This window comes from Leucopleurus acutus (genome assembly GCF_964270905.1).
Source record: "Leucopleurus acutus genome assembly, chromosome: 4".
Classification (NCBI taxonomy): Eukaryota; Metazoa; Chordata; class Mammalia; order Artiodactyla; family Delphinidae; genus Leucopleurus; species Leucopleurus acutus.
Genome location: NC_139146.1, coordinates 33,130,357 through 33,147,480, shown reverse-complemented (window position 1 = coordinate 33,147,480; position 17,124 = coordinate 33,130,357). Strand labels below are relative to the sequence as shown.

Sequence of the window (17,124 nt, the reverse complement as noted above, 5' to 3'; positions counted from 1 at the left end):
GCCTGACTAAAGTTTTTGTCAAGCAAAGAAACTTTGTGTGAAGTGATCCAATAGTAAATGACAAAAAAAGATAAATAATGTGAAGAGGCAGTTCATAGAAGAGTAAATCTAAATGACCAACATGCTTATAAAAATGCTCCAGTTAGGGAGTAGTCTGGGAAATGCAAATTAAGGTAAACAGTAAGTAAGGTACAGTTTTACATTTAGCAGACTGGTGTTAGCAATAGGTGTGTAAGATGATAACACTGATGACAAGAATATAGGAAAAGGGTTCTCAAACATTGTTGAAAATTAAGTTTGTTGCAACATGTATGAAAAGAAATTGAGTAAGATATATTAAAATTAAAGTGTATATATACTTCAACCGAGAAATCCCACTCTTGGAAATATAACTTAACAGAAAAAAAATCAATATTATATTAAAAAATATGTACAAGAATAGTTGTTGGCAGAAAACTGGAATGCATATCAATAGAGGAATAGTTACATAAATTGTTACTGAAAAAAGCAAAATATAAGATGACTAAAAAGTCAAATATGTAATATGATCACATTCAGAGATTTATGTAAAATATATATATATACAAATTTAAAAATAAATAATTCAGGGAAAAACATCACAGGAGTCTTCCTCTTTGAAACTAGAAGTACCTTTGCTCTGTTAATCATTAAAACTAGGCCAGCCTCAGAGATCTTGAATCCTTAATGATTCTGCACAACATATCTTTACTTTAGCTAACTAGTATTTGTGTTCTGTAAAGCGGTAGCTGACATGACATGAATGAAGAACTCAGAACATGAATTTTCCACTCTTCACTAGTCACTGCAGTTTCAACTTCTCAACTTCAACTTTCTGTCACCAAGCCACTAACCCCTGGGGAAGGGTCAATTTTTACTTAACTTCCAAAACTCAACCCAATTGTTGAGGCTCCCACTTTACAATCCTGGACCCACAATGATAGTTGGGGACCATGCAGAGAAATAGAGATGTTGTTTCAAGTTGGAATTTGTATTATGCTTTCCCTTAGAAATACTTTATAAATTTGTACTAGAAGTTCAGGTAATATAAAACATTAGGTACACTTTTGAGGATTAGTCTGGGAGAACAACCACGAGCTGTAATCCCGTTTTTAATGGAAAATAAAGTATAATGCACACTAAAAAAGCAATTTACAAATTAACTTTATGAAAACAAGCTGTTTGTAAATTGGGGACTACCTTAGGAAAGAATCTTATAAATGATAATGCTCATGTGCAGATGTTAAACCTGAGGGTGATCTGATACTGACTTGTGGATGGACTTGGCTGTTACGATTGACTAGAATTATTTTCCTTTGATCCTCACTGCTGCCTTTGAGATTATCCTGGATCTCTCTACTAATCCAAATTGACCGACCTTCCAAGGTAGACTGGAAGCCTCTTTTTCAGTCAAAGCTTTATTCATATTTGGTTATTACAATTGTTAACAGTTATTTCTGCTGCAGGGTTCGGCTCTGAGCTTTTACCTGTATTTCCAAGCCTTAATAGGAACCAGGGGTTATATGAAAGTGGAAGCGGAAGTTAACATTTACTGAGCATCTAATATGTGCTAAGTTGTTTTATCATTACAGTAAATATGAAGTAGGTATCTCACATGAGGAACAGGCCTTCACAAGTTTATTTTTTTAGGATCAAGTAAGCAGTGGAGCAAGTTTTGAAAATATGGATAATAATTTATTCATTTTTAACTTTTATTTAAGTATAACATATATAGTAAACAGTTCGTAAGTCAGAAGTGTTTAATTGTCGAATTTTCCCAATGGGAACACACTCTGTGAAACCAACTTCCAGGTCAAGAAATAGAACATTACTGGAATCTGAGAAGCTGCCCCGGTGTGTGCTTTAACTCATTATCCCCCCCACCCCACCAAGGGTAACTTGACTTCCAACACTTCTCACGTCAAAATAGTTAAAATTACATTAGTTTTGACTGTTTCTGAAATTTATACAAATGGAATCATAGAGTATGTATTCTTTTATGTCTGGCTTCTTTCTTTCAACATTATGTTTGGGTAATTCATTGATCTTGTTACATGCAGTTGTAGTTTGCTCATTCTCATTACTGTATAATATTTCATTGTTTAAATATACCGCAGTTTGCTTATCCGTTTTACTCTTAGTAGACATTTGGATAATTTCCAGTTTTTAGCTATTATGAATAGTACTGCTATGAACATTCTTGTACATACATGTCTTTTAGTGCACAAATGTATACATTTCTGTTGGATATATATACTCAAGAGTGTAATTATTGTGTCATAGGATTTGCCTTAGAAATCGTTTTTTTTTTTTTGCTGTACGTGGGCCTCTCACTGTTGTGGCCTCTCCCGTTGTGGAGCACAGGCTCCAGATGCGCAGGCTCAGTGGCCATGGCTCATGGGCCCAGCTGCTCCGCGGTATGTGGGATCTTCCCGGATGGGGGCACGAATCCGTGTCCCCTGCATCGGCAGGCGGACTCTCAACCACCGCGCTACCAGGGAAGCCCAGAAATCTTATTTTTTTTATTTTTTATTTTTTTTCAGAAATCTTATTTTTAATTGCCAGTTTTCCAAAGTGGTTTTACAAATGTACACTCTCACTGGCAGCACATGGAAATTCTGATGGTCCACATTCATGCTAATAAAGGCACTTTTGAAACCAGGTTGCTGACTCTAAAACCCAAAGCCCTTTTCCTTTCACCTAAATCTCATTTAAAGGTAAGAACTTGGTAACAATTTTCTTTTATAAATTCCATGATTCTTTCTAAGGTTTTTAGTCTTTGTTCATTAAGTGAGTTTCCTTTTTTATACTGGAAAATATATTTGTGCTGAATAGAATTTAGTAGAGTTAGCAGTGTATCAGAGGCCTCATGTAAGTATTCATCTTCATTGAACCCAGCCTCTTCTATTTTCTCTGCATGGGTGAAAAGAATGGCAGTGTAATTCTTCCAAGCATGTCCCAGAAGTTCCTGAAAGAGAGAAGTTAAATGGCTATTTGCCTTGGACTATATTTCTCAAAGAAGAGCTGAGGAGTTATTATGGGTTAACACAGTCAATAGATCTGTACCTCATTATGTTTCTAAAAGCTGGAATATATAGTGGAAATGATGATGAGGGTCAAGTAATGTAAGCACATGGACAGAGATGGGTGGGCGTTCTATAAAAAAAAGGCTTTAGTTCTCCATTTTATTTTGTTGTTATAATTTATGTATATACAACCTTAAAACTGCATATTATCAATGCTGCATATGATTTAATTACATTTGCAGCATTCATTTATACTTGCCTGTCAACCTGAATCTTTTAGAACCACTGAATTCCTTTGTCAGAGCACCTTGCCCAAGGGAATTGTCATATCTCTTTCTGTAGGAATGTTGTGTTATCATCATCACTGAAAACATTTTCTAAGGATTTATAATTACATAATCTGGTTACAATCTGTCAATTAATCAGATGACATGTAATGGAAATGCTAAGATCAAAATACATTTGGTAATTTGGAGCAACTACAAAATATTACTGTGACTCGCATCCTCTTCACATACCTGGAATCAAACCCAGTTTATCGGGTGACTTCCTCTAATGTGGGTGAAAAACACTGCAGACCGGTATTCCTTTGTTTAGTAATATGTAGAAGTTGGTTATGTAATAAATTCTTGTTTGATTAGTGCAAATGAGCTGATATAAAGCAGAAGTAATAGCACATGGCAGATTGCTCACGCAATATGAAAGGCATCTAGAAATAACCATTTAACTTTTTTGAATATTTCCAAAGTTATATGAAATCATGACAATGTGACAGTAAAATTCCTTCCATTCCAAACACTCGCATAAAAAAAATATTTCCAAAGCTGCTACCAGTTTATAATAGCAAGAGAAGTATTAAATGCTTAGGAATAAACATAACAAGGAATATCCAGAACATCTAATAATTAAAAGAAAGAAAGACGGGAGAACAACTAATATTTAGTGCTGGATATTATGCTAAGCGCTTTACATACTTTATCTCTTTTGAAGCTCAACATGGTGATTTGTGAGAGATGCCATTATGATATAGAGAAACTGATATATAAAGAGGTTGAGTACAGAGAGGCATTAGCACAAACTCTAGTTTATAAAAATCTTAAAAAACTTGAATGGCAGTTTGGGAAACTTTTGAATGAATATAGGATTCATATTTATAATATTGAACAACTGAAAAAAGATGAAAGGAAGAAGAAGGAAAGACAGCGGGAAAGAAAGTAAAAGGAAGGCAGGAAGAAAGAGGAAGGGAAGGAGGGAGGAAGGAAGAATCAGGACATGTAAATCTAATATGAAAATACAGGAACTGTGGGACAATATATTTAAATTAGAAACATCTCAAGACTGGTTACCAATTATAACTCCTAACACAGTCTGACCTTTATCAGAGCTATTCATTTTCACATTTATTTCTATAACTTGGCTATGACCTCTTTGAAGGCAAAGTCTATGTCTTTCTATATCAATCAAAGCCTCTAATATGTTGTAAACTCTCAATAAATATGTTGTATTAATTTGGAATTTAGACCCTCACCATCGTCTCAAATAGAAGGTTTAGGGTTTTATTTATTAATTTTGAGTCCTCAATTTTGAAATTTAATCTTTGGGACACAAAATTGTACTTTCCTGTAAAACTTTTCTACTCTAGTTCATTATCACAAATTCGCCTGTAATCTGCACTTTCTATTTTGTATTCAGAGGGACTCTCTCAAGGTATAGGTCCAAAATTTTTCCTCATATCTGTTCAAAATGTGTCTGTTTATACCATGGAATAATTGTATATTTCTAGTTCTTCTGAAATGCCCTGCTTCAAGAAAATCCTCAGACATTTCCAGATCAGTACATTAGGGAATAATTATTTAAACAGAAAGATTCTGAACTTTACAAAAGAATTTTTCAAAGAAGTACTTTAATTGGCATATGCTTATGTGCCTTTAAAACTCAAAATTAGCAAAACTTTAACCCAAACTTTAAAGAACATAGCTCTTTTATAAATCAAAGTATATGTGCAATATCAACATCACATTTTAGCTAATAGTGACATAGCAAAATTACCAGACCTCTTCAGAGTTTGTCGTATATTCTATGTACTCTAAGAACACATCTCTTGTGAGAGAGGTCAGAGAATTGCAAAATAAATAAACCATGTTGTGGGTTGAATTGTAACCTCTTTCTCCAAACTGATATTTGAAGTCCTAACCTCCAGTACCTCAGAAGTGTCTTTATTTGGAACTAGGGTTATTGCAGATGCAATTAATTAAGATCATTAGGGTGGGACTCTAACCCAATGTGTCCTTATAAAACAGAAATTTGGACAAAGACATGAATACAGAGAGAACACCAGGTGAGCATAAAGACAGCCATCCATAAGCCAAGGAGAGAATCCTTGGACAGATCCTTCACTCACAGCCCTCAGAAGGAATTAACCCTGCTAATACCTGTTTCAGACTTCCAGCATCCAGAACTGAGAGACAATAAATTTCTGTTGCTTAAGCCAGCCAGTTAATTATACTTTTTATCACAGCCCCAGCAAATTAATCCAAATGGTTGAAAAATTAATGAAGTGCTAAATATATCAGATTTAGGTTCTGGGAATAGAGATTTCTGGGACATTTACATCAGAATCACCTGGGATGCTTGCTAAAAATGCATCAAAATCTTTAGGGGTGGAGCTTGGGAATGTGAATTTTAAAAAGCACTCTAGGGGCTTTATTCCTTCTGCAAATACTTATTGAGGGTCTACTTTGTTTTGGGGACAAGGAGTGGTAAAAGACAGGTACATTTCCTGCTTATATCTAGTGGAGATTCTTGTTTACTAACTGAAGTTAGGTCTAAGGAAGAGGGACAGACAGGAAAAAAATACTTTCAGTTTGTTGTAATCGCAAGTGTTATGATAGAAAATATATTGGCACTACAGAGGCAAACATTTAGCCCAGTTTTGGATGGGAGAGGTGGAAAGTGGGGGTAAAGGGAGGGGGTCAGAAAAAGGTTCTGGCATGTGATGATGCCTCGAGCATAGGAATTAACAAAGGAGTTCTCAGGCAGTAAAGACATACCAAGTAAAGAAAGTGATTGAGCATTATTGGGAATTGTATAGTATTGGGATTTTATTTCTATACAACTATTGATCCTTCATCACTCTTGTCTCTAGAAGTTTCTCAAGTTTAGAATCAGACCTGGTATTCACTCAGCACATTATTGATGTATTCATATTGATTGTCAGGTTATTGAAATGTTTAATACACGTGAATAAATAGCTACTGTCCTTAACCCCTTGAGTGTTACCCCCAGACCTGTTCCCTGGGTATTGGCTGATGCAGGGGCTATATTTATTATTAACTATTTTTACAACATCACCATAATATAAATTCATGCTAAATAAACTGTTTGGCTCAAATGGTTCTCTCCTGAGTTATATATTATAACATAGACTTCTCCTCTTGCTAGGTTAGTACCTATTGCATTAAAGGGCATAACGTTCACAGTGTGTTTTTAGTTCCCGGCTTTCTGTATTGTAACATTAACATGTTGCCTCTTTGTCTCCACCAGACATCTTCCGTACTTTAAACCATAATATCATTCAGGAAAAATGAGTTAAAGCGCCTAAGGATAATAGATTTGTAAGCTTGACACCACTTACAAGTCCATGTGTTCAGCCACTGCAAAGTTTTTGCATGTTGATAATTATTTATGAAAGGATGCTCATGTCCTAAACTGTGAGAGAAATTGCACTTTTGAATTACTGCCAAAAATAGAAGAGAATGGTTGATTTAGCTTATATTCTTTAGATTGATTTTTGGCCAGCAAATAGTTGAATATTTGAAAGTAGTGTCACTTGGTGTATAGTCATCATGTTAGTGGCCAAACATTCTTTATGGATCCAGAGAAAGAATAATCACATTTGATTGATACCTCACATAAAAAATCCAATAGAAAGATAATGTAAGTTTCTGGTGTTAATAATTTAAATATAGTACTAAGCTAGATGGAAATTTTACAATCAATCATGAGTTGTTTGGTTTCATAGTGCTAATGGGTATGAGTCCATCTAGTCCTTTTGGGACAACTAGTTAGGATATAAACTTTGTTTTCCAGGAATTACGTTCATTTTCCCAGGACCTCACCAGCCCTGCCCCACTTGTTTGTGGTTGATGAAATCATAGCATCTGGACCTTTTAGGGGGAAACTTTAAAAAAAGCCAACTATTACATCAACTGAGAAAAAAATTATCATGGATCAGGAGGACAATAAGGACCATTCTTTATATTTTATGCTATTCCCTTATTCTCTTCCCACTTCGAGCACCACATTTGCCTTCTTAGAGAGCCAAAGCTGAATGGTAAGCCTCCTTAGATCAGATTCAGAGAATAGTCAGCCTTACAGATCATCTGTCAAAACTGCCTTGTTTTACAGATTGAGGGTATTAAGGCCTTGTGATGTTAAATGGCTTGGCCAAAGCCACATAGCTGATTATTGGCAGACTTGGGCCTGTAACAGAGGTTCCTTGAATGGCAGGGGACCCCTGTCCTTCACACTAAATTGGGGCTTCTTAGTTTAACATTACTAAGCCAGTAAATTTTTTTCCCAGATTTTTTTCTAAATTAATAAGGAAGTTCCTATAAATCAGGGCCGTGTAAGTTTTATTTCACTCTTATTTTCTTCTGAAGCCTATCAAAATAATCCCAAAGAAGGCTACAAATAATTTGTCCCAATTTTAGGGTAAAACAAATACTAACAATAAAGTCACAATGATCATAGGTAACATTTATTATGCACTTGCCATGTGCCAGTGTCTGAGTGAATTTACTATTATGTTAATATGACATTAATTCCAAAAGTAACCCAGTAAACTATTATCTTTCCCAATTTACCAATGAAAAGATTGAAGTTTAGAGAAGTTACTTACCCAAGGTTACAAAGCGAGTAGCTAAGTAGGAACTTGAACAACATCTGTAATATGTTGCTTATATCTAGTAGTTCATTTGAATAAGTACTCATCACAATCTAGGTAGTGCTGATGGCAATAAAAACAATAATAGTAATGGCAATTTTCTGCAAACCTACTATGAAACTGCTGTAATTCAGGCACAATGCCAAGCACATTACATTTATTAAATATAGCCCTCAGAACTCTTCAATTAGGTAAATTATCCCCATTTTATAAATAAGGAACTGAAGCCAAGAAAGCCTTAGTAACATTTATAGTCATATACCTAGAACTGTAACAGGCTTATTTGTCAACTGAATTCTATAGAACACCTAAGCCCATGATCTTTGTTTAGTATGTTCAGGCCTTACATTGGCCTTTCTGAACCTTCCCTGTGTGCACCCATCTGTAACATCAGCAGTTGAGTTGTTCATTCGAAATTAAAATGCATGGTTGAAGCCTGAATATATACAGTGATAATATGTACATGATACCATGATCATGGAAAGAATTTAGTCAATTCCTGGATTCAATTCCTGGTGCACTTTGGCTGCATGCTAGCACTTTCCCTCAGGTGACTTTATTTATGCTCTGATCTATTATTGGGGGATTTTTTAAAAAATTAAAATGATAGGTAACATTCAGATGAATCATTCCCTTTATTTCCCAATTTTGGGGAGATGACTCACTGACATCTCCACCATTTTACTGTAAATTAATGAAGGCCTAACATAAATAAAGAAAAAGGGATCATTTGAGGAACTGTTTCAATTGTCACAGTTGGCAGCTTATAACCCCTCTGTAAAATATTAGAGCACAAACTGAGAGATATTTAAAGAGACAGCAGAGAGGTACAGGAAAGAAGAGGTCACTTCTCTGACACTAGCCTTGGAGACTACTTCCATGGAAAGCATCAGTGCCCCCAGAAAGGGGGAAAGGAAGAGGGGAAGGCAGATGTTCTCTTCCCCATTTTGCATGAACCAGGAAGGAGAAATCCAGGGTGTGTCTGAAACCAGAGGACCTTAGCAACACCTCCTTCCTAACAGCTGCTGGTCCTGTTGAATATTCAGACATTCTGCAGCTCCTCCCAATCTGTGAGCATATCCAGATGGTTGCCACTAGTATCTGAGGCACCTTCAGGAAGAAGGTCATAAACAGCCAGCCTGTGCTTAGGCAATCTTCAACCAAAGATCAAGGTGGTAAGCCCAGAATGGGACTGCAGTGCCTCCTAGGGGTCGAGGCCCCTCTGAGGATTACTAAATCTTGGCTGCTGAGTTCTCCCGGGAGACAGAAGTTATTTATTCTCGAAAAAAATATTCTGGATCTGAGTTTTTCCCTAGCCCATCTCCTCTGTGCCTTCAACTCCTGAATTGGCCACTGATGTAAGGAAGGCAGCTATAAGAGGAGAAGGCTATATGCCAAATACCATTTAAAAGGATCAGAGACATTTATGAATCAAATTCACTTGCATAAAAAACAATTAGGGAATTACAATATTGTTCTATATCCTAAAACTGGAAAAAAATCTATTTTCAAAATGTATGTCTCTTAAAATATCCTGTCTGGACCAGCAGAAAGAAAAATCTGGAGACATATGGAGAGGGTCAGGTTAGTTTTTGAGAACTATTTATGCATTTACTGAATTTAGTGGGTTACATCCATCTATAGCTTAAGCTAAATGTCTATTTAATAGCAACTTTAAATGAATTTTAAAAACTGTTTAAAAATTACACTGACTGTATGGCTGCAGTTCCCCCCCGCCCCCCCCCCTCTTGATTTCTACCAGAAATATTGTTTGAAATGCAGGCTTTAACTGGTTGGGGGGTGGTTTATGGGCTTTCTTAGATTCCACATTGTTTCTTAATTGCAATCATCTTCTTTTCTTCTTCTTTGCTTTTGTACAGAATATCCTTGATTTTTCAGGAGTTAGATGATGAGGATTATTTTTTATACTCTTGTCACCCTAATTTTTTCCGCTAGTTTCTTGTGATTACACATATGGCTTTTTTTTTTTTTTAGAAACATGCACAGTTACTGAAAAACAAAACGTGTGTCTGTCATTTAGAACAATCTTATGCCTTTATTAGTTAAAGGAAGATATCTTTCTTTAAAGCAAAGTATACTGTTTTTCTAAGTGTAACAGATTCTGCATGAGCATAATCAGAGATGGGACCAAAAGAAGAATAGCATTTATACAAATTCATTTTGAATTAAAAATGTCTACTCTCTATTCTTCATGTAGTTTACTTGTGAAGCTTCTAGGGAAGATGTGTTCTCTGAGCTCAGTGACTTAATGAGGCTACTGAATTATACTAGTCAAGTCCAGCAGTTACATTTGGGTGGCCCCAGACTGGAGAATCAAGAAATTGAATAAATGAACAAACAAACAGGGATGAACCACTAGTCAAAAGTGGCATATGTTATTTTTGTTCACCCTGAGGTCCCTGTGATTTTCTCATGGCTGGCATGGAGCAGTTACCCTACAGATGATGAAACAAGCAAAGCTTCTGAAATTCCTGATTTTTTTCCTGTTAATAAAGTATAAATCTCCCCTGATTACTTACTGAGGTGTAGGTCTCAGTGATGCCTCCTTCACTGAGGAGTTGTACATTGCCCTACTTTGGCACTTGTTTATCTATTTGTCTTATACTTGTTTATCTATTGTCTTATACTTGTTTATACTTGTCTTATACTTGTTTATACTTGTTTATCTATTTGTCTCTTCTAGACTGTGAGCTTTTTGAGACCAGGGCTCATATATTACTCACCAATCATTAAGCTCTGTACTGGTGCTCAATACAGTGTTCAGCGACTGAATCAGACAGTAATGCCCCATTTATGGTGAACTGTAAGAGGTTGTCCCTTGATGTTGAATGGATGCAAGTAAGTATTTTAGTTCAGTGGTTCTAAAACTTCACTGTTTTAGAGAAGTTTATACGGGAAGTTTATGCAAATACAGATAGGCAAGCTCTACTCCTGACATTCTGTTTCAGTAGGGCTTGGATGAATCTGCATTTTTAACAAACAGCTTAGTTGATTCTGATGCAGATAGTCAGACCACACTGACAATCAATCAGATTCACAGTTCTTAGGGGTTTGAGACTTACTTAACCTCTGAAGTTCAGTATCTCATTTTTTGTTTTGTTTTGTTTTGTTTTCTATGACCCAGTTACAAAATGACTGAATTCCTCTAAAGGAAATTGTAAAAATGACTCTTGGTGGGAAAATCAAGTAATTTTTACCAATTATTTTTATGTGATCAGCACTTGTTTTAAACTACTTGCTTTAAACTTGGTTGAAAACTACTCTTTTAACCAGTTTTTCATAGTTCTTTCCTATTAAGATAATGTCCTTCAAATGGGAATAATGCCATTAGTGTAATTGCCCCTTTTTATTACCTGGATCATCTGGACTGGGGAAGATTCTTCCTGTTCACATAGAGGCACATCTACCCTCTGGACCAGCAGTGCAAGGTGCAGACCCTCTTGCCCGAAGTGATGTGCCAGGGCCTCCCTGACCTCCTGCTTCACATGCTTCTTGCTCAGCCTGCTGTGCGGATAACCTGGAGTGTCCAGCACCTGGACCTGCAGGGTTACCTCTTGCCCCCCTCGACGCATGAAGCTGTGGAAGTGACAACTGCGGCCCAGACTGCAATCTTTGGTCACAGAACATGGAGCAAAGCTGCTGTGGAAGTCAGTGCTTCCCAGAAGAACGTTCCCAGCAGAACTTTTTCCACTTTGAGTCATGCCAAAGAGGGCCAAGTTTATGGTCATCTTATTGGAGTCCATCATGGCTGTGGGTAAACAAAGGCTCAGCATAAGCAGTCAGGCTTCTACACTCCCCCAATGTAAGGCTTCTTACCTGGCCTAGAGCACTCCCAAGTATTGACTTTGATTTGCTTTCCCCTTATTCTTAGTGTCTAAAGCATGGAGAAACTCTCCACTGAAGTGGGGACCCCTCAGTGACAAAGGGAAAATGGAAATAATACTAGTAGTTTGCAGTGGGAGAAGAGAGAGAAATCAAATACAAATAAGGAAGGGAGGAGGAAACAATAATTGCAGGAAAATTAGAAAAAATATTACATGAAGATGGTGTAAACCACGTTTAGGAGGAATATGTTAACTCATCAATGTGACAGGTGAGTTGGTTTAGAAATGGGGTCCTGAGGTCTCTCACTTCAGGAACAAAGGTAGCAGCAATATTTGAAAATTATTCACCCTTGGAGGAGAAGAAGGAACAGTACAGTGGAAGAAATGGCCCTTCTTGCATTTTAAACAACGTTCTGCACCTCCCTACTCCCTACCTCCCCACCCCTTGAATATACAAGTGGCATCTGCAAAAAATTATCCTTCCTGACTTCCTGAATGCTTCGGTCCTATGAAACATGAATAATATTAAAGGAAGACTTCTGTTCCTGTTTACTAATTTTTTAACAACTAGGCAACATTCTGATGAAAATGAGAACTACTTGTAATATCTGTTATGAAATAATTAAACAACTCCATGGTTCATCATAGTTAAGTATTGGCTCTTCAATGAAGAAAAGAAAGGCCAACACATTGTGCAGTTCAGTTAGGAGGGAGGAGAACCTGGGGAGAATCTATTTCATTTACAGCACCCCTAAAATGTAGTTATTTTTGTGCAGAATATAAGCCCCTTATAGCATTTTAAGGTCATCCATCATTTTCATTAGATTGATAAGGCAGAGCTACTGACCAATTGCCAAATGTACTCAATCTGCTGATTCAGAAATAAAGACATTTAATATTGCATATTTATTATTTTTGCTTATAACTTGTACTTCAACTATAAAGTTTTATGTACCACTGACCTTTCTTGTCCTCTGATGCCCTTCACCCTACTCACTCCAGACCCTAATATGAACATGTTGAAGGAACCTCACACCCTCATACAAAAGACACTCACCTTAGGGGTCCCTGAAGGTGACCCCAACTCACCAACTCATTCAGCTGTGTCAGCTGCACCATAGACACTCAGATTTCTTTTTACTCCTGAATTAGATGTGTGATTTTTTTCAAGAATTAATTATGGAATCACAACCGATTTGCTCTATGTCACTTACCTTTTCCAATCTTAAAAATGTTTTCTCCACAGACTTCCCTCAAGCTGTTACAGTTATGAACTTCAACCTTCTGGCAGTGTCACTATACCACTCTGAGACTGATACTGTATGTATTTTATTTAGTTAATCTATTACCAGAATCCTTTCTATAAATGATTAGTTGTCTTCCTCTAATCAGCACTGAGTTTTTTATGTCACTTGACAGATGTGTAACTGCAATAGGTACTTCCTGAAACTTTTATTTCCAGGATTAACTTCTTTGTTTAAGAGAATTGCTAATAGGTAACAATTTATCTTACAGCCTAAAGAAATGCAGGATTGGCAAGTGTTAAATAGAAAGTAGACATTGAAAAGCAATGATCACAATTTTTTCCATTGTAATTGACTTATTTACTACTTAATGAAAATATGTAATATACATGCAAGAGATATTGACCTCATAACAGTATTTAGGTCATAAATTCAAAAGTTCTCTAGGAAAACTCTCTTGGCTATTTCCATGCAATTGAAATTTATTATTTGATGTGATCACTAGCATGATTATATCAACATATACAGTTTCCATATCAATTAATGATAACATATTTCAGAAAATGAGTACTTAACTATGACTTAAGGCCAAATAAATTTTGCTTAAAAATTGGGGTTTTATTTTGTTATTAAAAGATTAAATTTGATTTTTCCACTTTTTCGTATATAACCCATATTTTCCAACATACTTTCTTAGTTTATAAGTTGTAGAAACCTTCATATCATTATATTCTGGTTCATCTTCTCCTGTACCTCTCAAAAAGTCTGTGAAGTATGTATTTCTGTGTGAAGGAATTTTGAAGACATCTGGAATGCTTTATGACTTCATGGGCAGAAAGTTTAAAAGTCTTCTTCCTGTGTGGATATGACAAAGAAAACACAAAAGGGATTTATTCCTCTGACAAGCACATTTGGCTTTCTTGAATGAAGCAGAAAGAACCTCCCCCAGGTGGCAGTAGCAGCCTGTTTCCTAAGAAGTGATTTCGAACCAGAATTTATTTTCATTTTCTTCCACAAACCATAAACTGACATTCTTCAATTAGGCAATTTATATCAACACATATTAATTGTGTGGAAAATCTTTTGAACAAAGGCAAAACTAAGCCTTCTTTCCTATGTCCCTTATAGAAAGTGACTAGTATAGAAAGTCTTTAGTTTTCAAAGAGCCCTCTTTGAAATCATAGTTTAAATCATTTGCTGAGTGAAACAGTTGATGGCTTAAAAAATAAAGTTCAGAGTTCATATGTGTAGTGAAAAGTTCTAATGAGACTGCAGAATTTAAAAATAATTTTCAACAGATTTAATGGAGGTTTAAGATCTGTGTCAATTTAGAGATCATATAGAAGGGTAATGTATTGGTATTTGATGATGTTTAATGATTGATGTTCATTCTTTTTGAATCAGGGTGAAAAGAAAACTTGAAATATTACCTTCACTCTTTTCAGTAACTTGGCTAAACAATATAGCAGGGATAACTTTAACAGCTGGCTCCAGGATTTCTCTGAGGAAGGGAACTGTCTTTGAGAAAATAGTTTGATTAGCTACTTGAGGTAGAAAAGGGGATCCTGAGAGCATGAGCCGAATTCACTAACAATGATGGTCAAACTGCTGCGGATGAGGGAAGAGCCAAAAAAAAAAGAGTAGATAATCAAGGTATATATAGAGGAGGGGAGAGGAAGGAAGGGAGGGAGGGAGGGATGGAGAGAGGAAAGGTAAGAGGGAGAGATAGAAGAGAAATGAGAAGGAGGAGGAGGAGAGAATAAGAACTATAACATTAGAACATAAAAGGAAACTAGAGCTCCCACTTGCGGAAATGGCTAAGTGACTATGTTAGAGCAGAGATAGCTAATGTTCAATTTTAACTTTTTACATTTCTGGGATGTAAAGTCAGCCGTGTTCACAATTCCCATGTTCGCAATTACCTTTTTATTTTTGTTTTAGGTTGTTCTTAACCTTTTACCTTATTTTATTTTGATGGAAGTTAATAGAAAGGCCTGAGGTCCATCTTAGGTTAGCACAGGACAAGGACCACCAACACTGGAGACTGTAAAATGACATCTGAACTGAATCAGGAGAGGAAGGAGGTTGAAGCTAGGACACTAATCCCTAGGCACTTGCAGAAATCTATGGGAGGACCTTGAACTTTCCACAATCTATGAAATGAGATATTATGTGGTAAGGGTGACTCTAGATGACATAGTAACAATTATATTTTAAATTACACACACACATGCACACACGTGCACACACACATGCATACACGTGGGCACACATGCACACACACACTGTATTAGTTTGCTAGGGCTGCCATAACAAAGTGCCATAGACTGAGTGGTTTAAACAACAGAAATTAATTTTCTCATAGTTCTGAAAGCTGGAAGTCTGAGATCCAGGTGTCAGTGGGGTTGGTTTCTTCGGAGGCCTTGCTCCTTGGCTTGTTAATGGCCGTCTTCTCCCTATGTCTTCACGTGGTCTTTCCTCAGTGTGTCTGTGTCCAAGTTTCCTCTTTTTATAAGGACACCAGTCATACTGGATTAGGGCCCACCATAATGACTTCATTTTAACATAATTACCTCTTTAAAGGCCTTATCTCCAAATACAGTCACATTCTGAGGTACTGGGTGTTAGGACTTTAACATAGGAATTTGGTGGTAGGGGAACATAATTCAGTCTGTAATACACACGCTCACATTTATATCAAATGTTAATATGTCTGTGTATGTGTGTGTATATATACATACACGTATATTTATATAATTATGTAAATTATGTCTCACATACACACATGTATTAACGTATGTGTATATATTATGTATACATCATAATTGTGTAAATTATATGTCTCTATACTCAGTAAAACTGTGTCTCTATACTCCATAGAATTGATTTACTATAAGTAGTTCTCGACTTCTGGCAATTTGGTTTAAAGGCACTCTCACAATTTTAGACAAATTCCAGTTTGCATTGACTTGAACTGTGAACCCCTTGCTCGTATGTTATGTCTTTTCGTAGTAAAGAAGACCCTTAGTGTGATAATCAGAATCTGTATTTATGATGTCTAAATGATCTTAACCTCGGCCAGCACTGCTCCAAGTCAAAGGGAACACTGACAAGCTGGCTGAAGTTGGTGGTGACTTGATTGATTCAGTCTGAGCTGGTCTTAGAGTAAGACGTCAGAGTTCACCTTTCAGAAAATTTCAGAGAACACTGGTCAGCAGTTTAAATTTTCCAAATGGTCCTAATTTGAATACAGTTTGAAAATTCTTGGAACAATGAAGAATGCCCATATCTGGACAGAAATATTGCTGGGAATAGGAGGTTTCAGTCCAGATTCGGTTGGCTTCACATTTTAAAGACTCTAGCAGTCTCATCCCCACATGGGAATGTTTATGATATTTTGGGTTTTGTTTGATGTTGTTGCTATCGTTTTTTGTTTGTTTGCTTTTTGTTTTCCTTCTAATTCTGATGAATTTTTTAGGATTATAAATGAAATATGTATATTTTTAAGGAGCTAAGAAATTTGTAAAAGAACACAGAGGAAAAATAGGATCATTTAAAAATCTTTATTTCCTGGTGCCCATGGGCCAGTTGCTTCTCTTGGAGAATGATACAGTAAATACATTTCTTTTTCCAAACTACTCATGTTCTCCCCGTCTTTACTCCCTTCTTTAAGATCCACTACTGTAATGAGAGGCATTAATAATGGGATTATGTTTAGCATGTTAAGTGTATGGAGGCAAGAGTAATTGTTGGCAATTACTTAATCAGGATATGGTATTTTTTTGCTATTTACTGCATTCATTTTTCTAATATTTATAGTTTTAGCAACTTTATTAATAGTGAGATTGGTTTATAGCTTTCCATTTTTATCTTATATTTGTCAGGTTTTCAGATCAGGAATGTGCTAACCTCTTAAAATGAATTAGGAAAATTTCTTTATTTTATGGTACTCTGCAATAATTTGGATACCTTGGCAATTACATATCCCTTGAAGGTTCAAAGAAACTTTCACAAAAACAGCTAGGCCCAGCAACTTTCTGGAGGTC

The 17,124-nt window shown here is 36.1% G+C and overlaps 2 protein-coding genes across 2 annotated transcripts in view; one reads left to right on the top strand and one right to left on the bottom strand.

The window, feature by feature from the left end:
• Positions 1-13,147, top strand: part of AIMP1 (aminoacyl tRNA synthetase complex interacting multifunctional protein 1) — a gene marked incomplete at its 5' end in the record, with an annotated part of 44,560 nt that extends 31,413 nt beyond the window's left edge. The window contains one exon of the transcript XR_014326166.1: positions 13,081-13,147. The remainder of the gene's footprint in view (positions 1-13,080) is intronic.
• On the bottom strand, positions 2,726-11,783 carry GIMD1 (GIMAP family P-loop NTPase domain containing 1; the record flags this gene model as incomplete). Its single annotated transcript, XM_082837977.1, has 2 exons — positions 2,726-2,986; positions 11,364-11,783. The coding sequence occupies 2 exons, from the start codon at positions 11,781-11,783 to the stop codon at positions 2,726-2,728; spliced, it is 681 nt and encodes a 226-aa protein (XP_082694103.1).
• Positions 13,148-17,124: the final 3,977 nt, after the last annotated feature.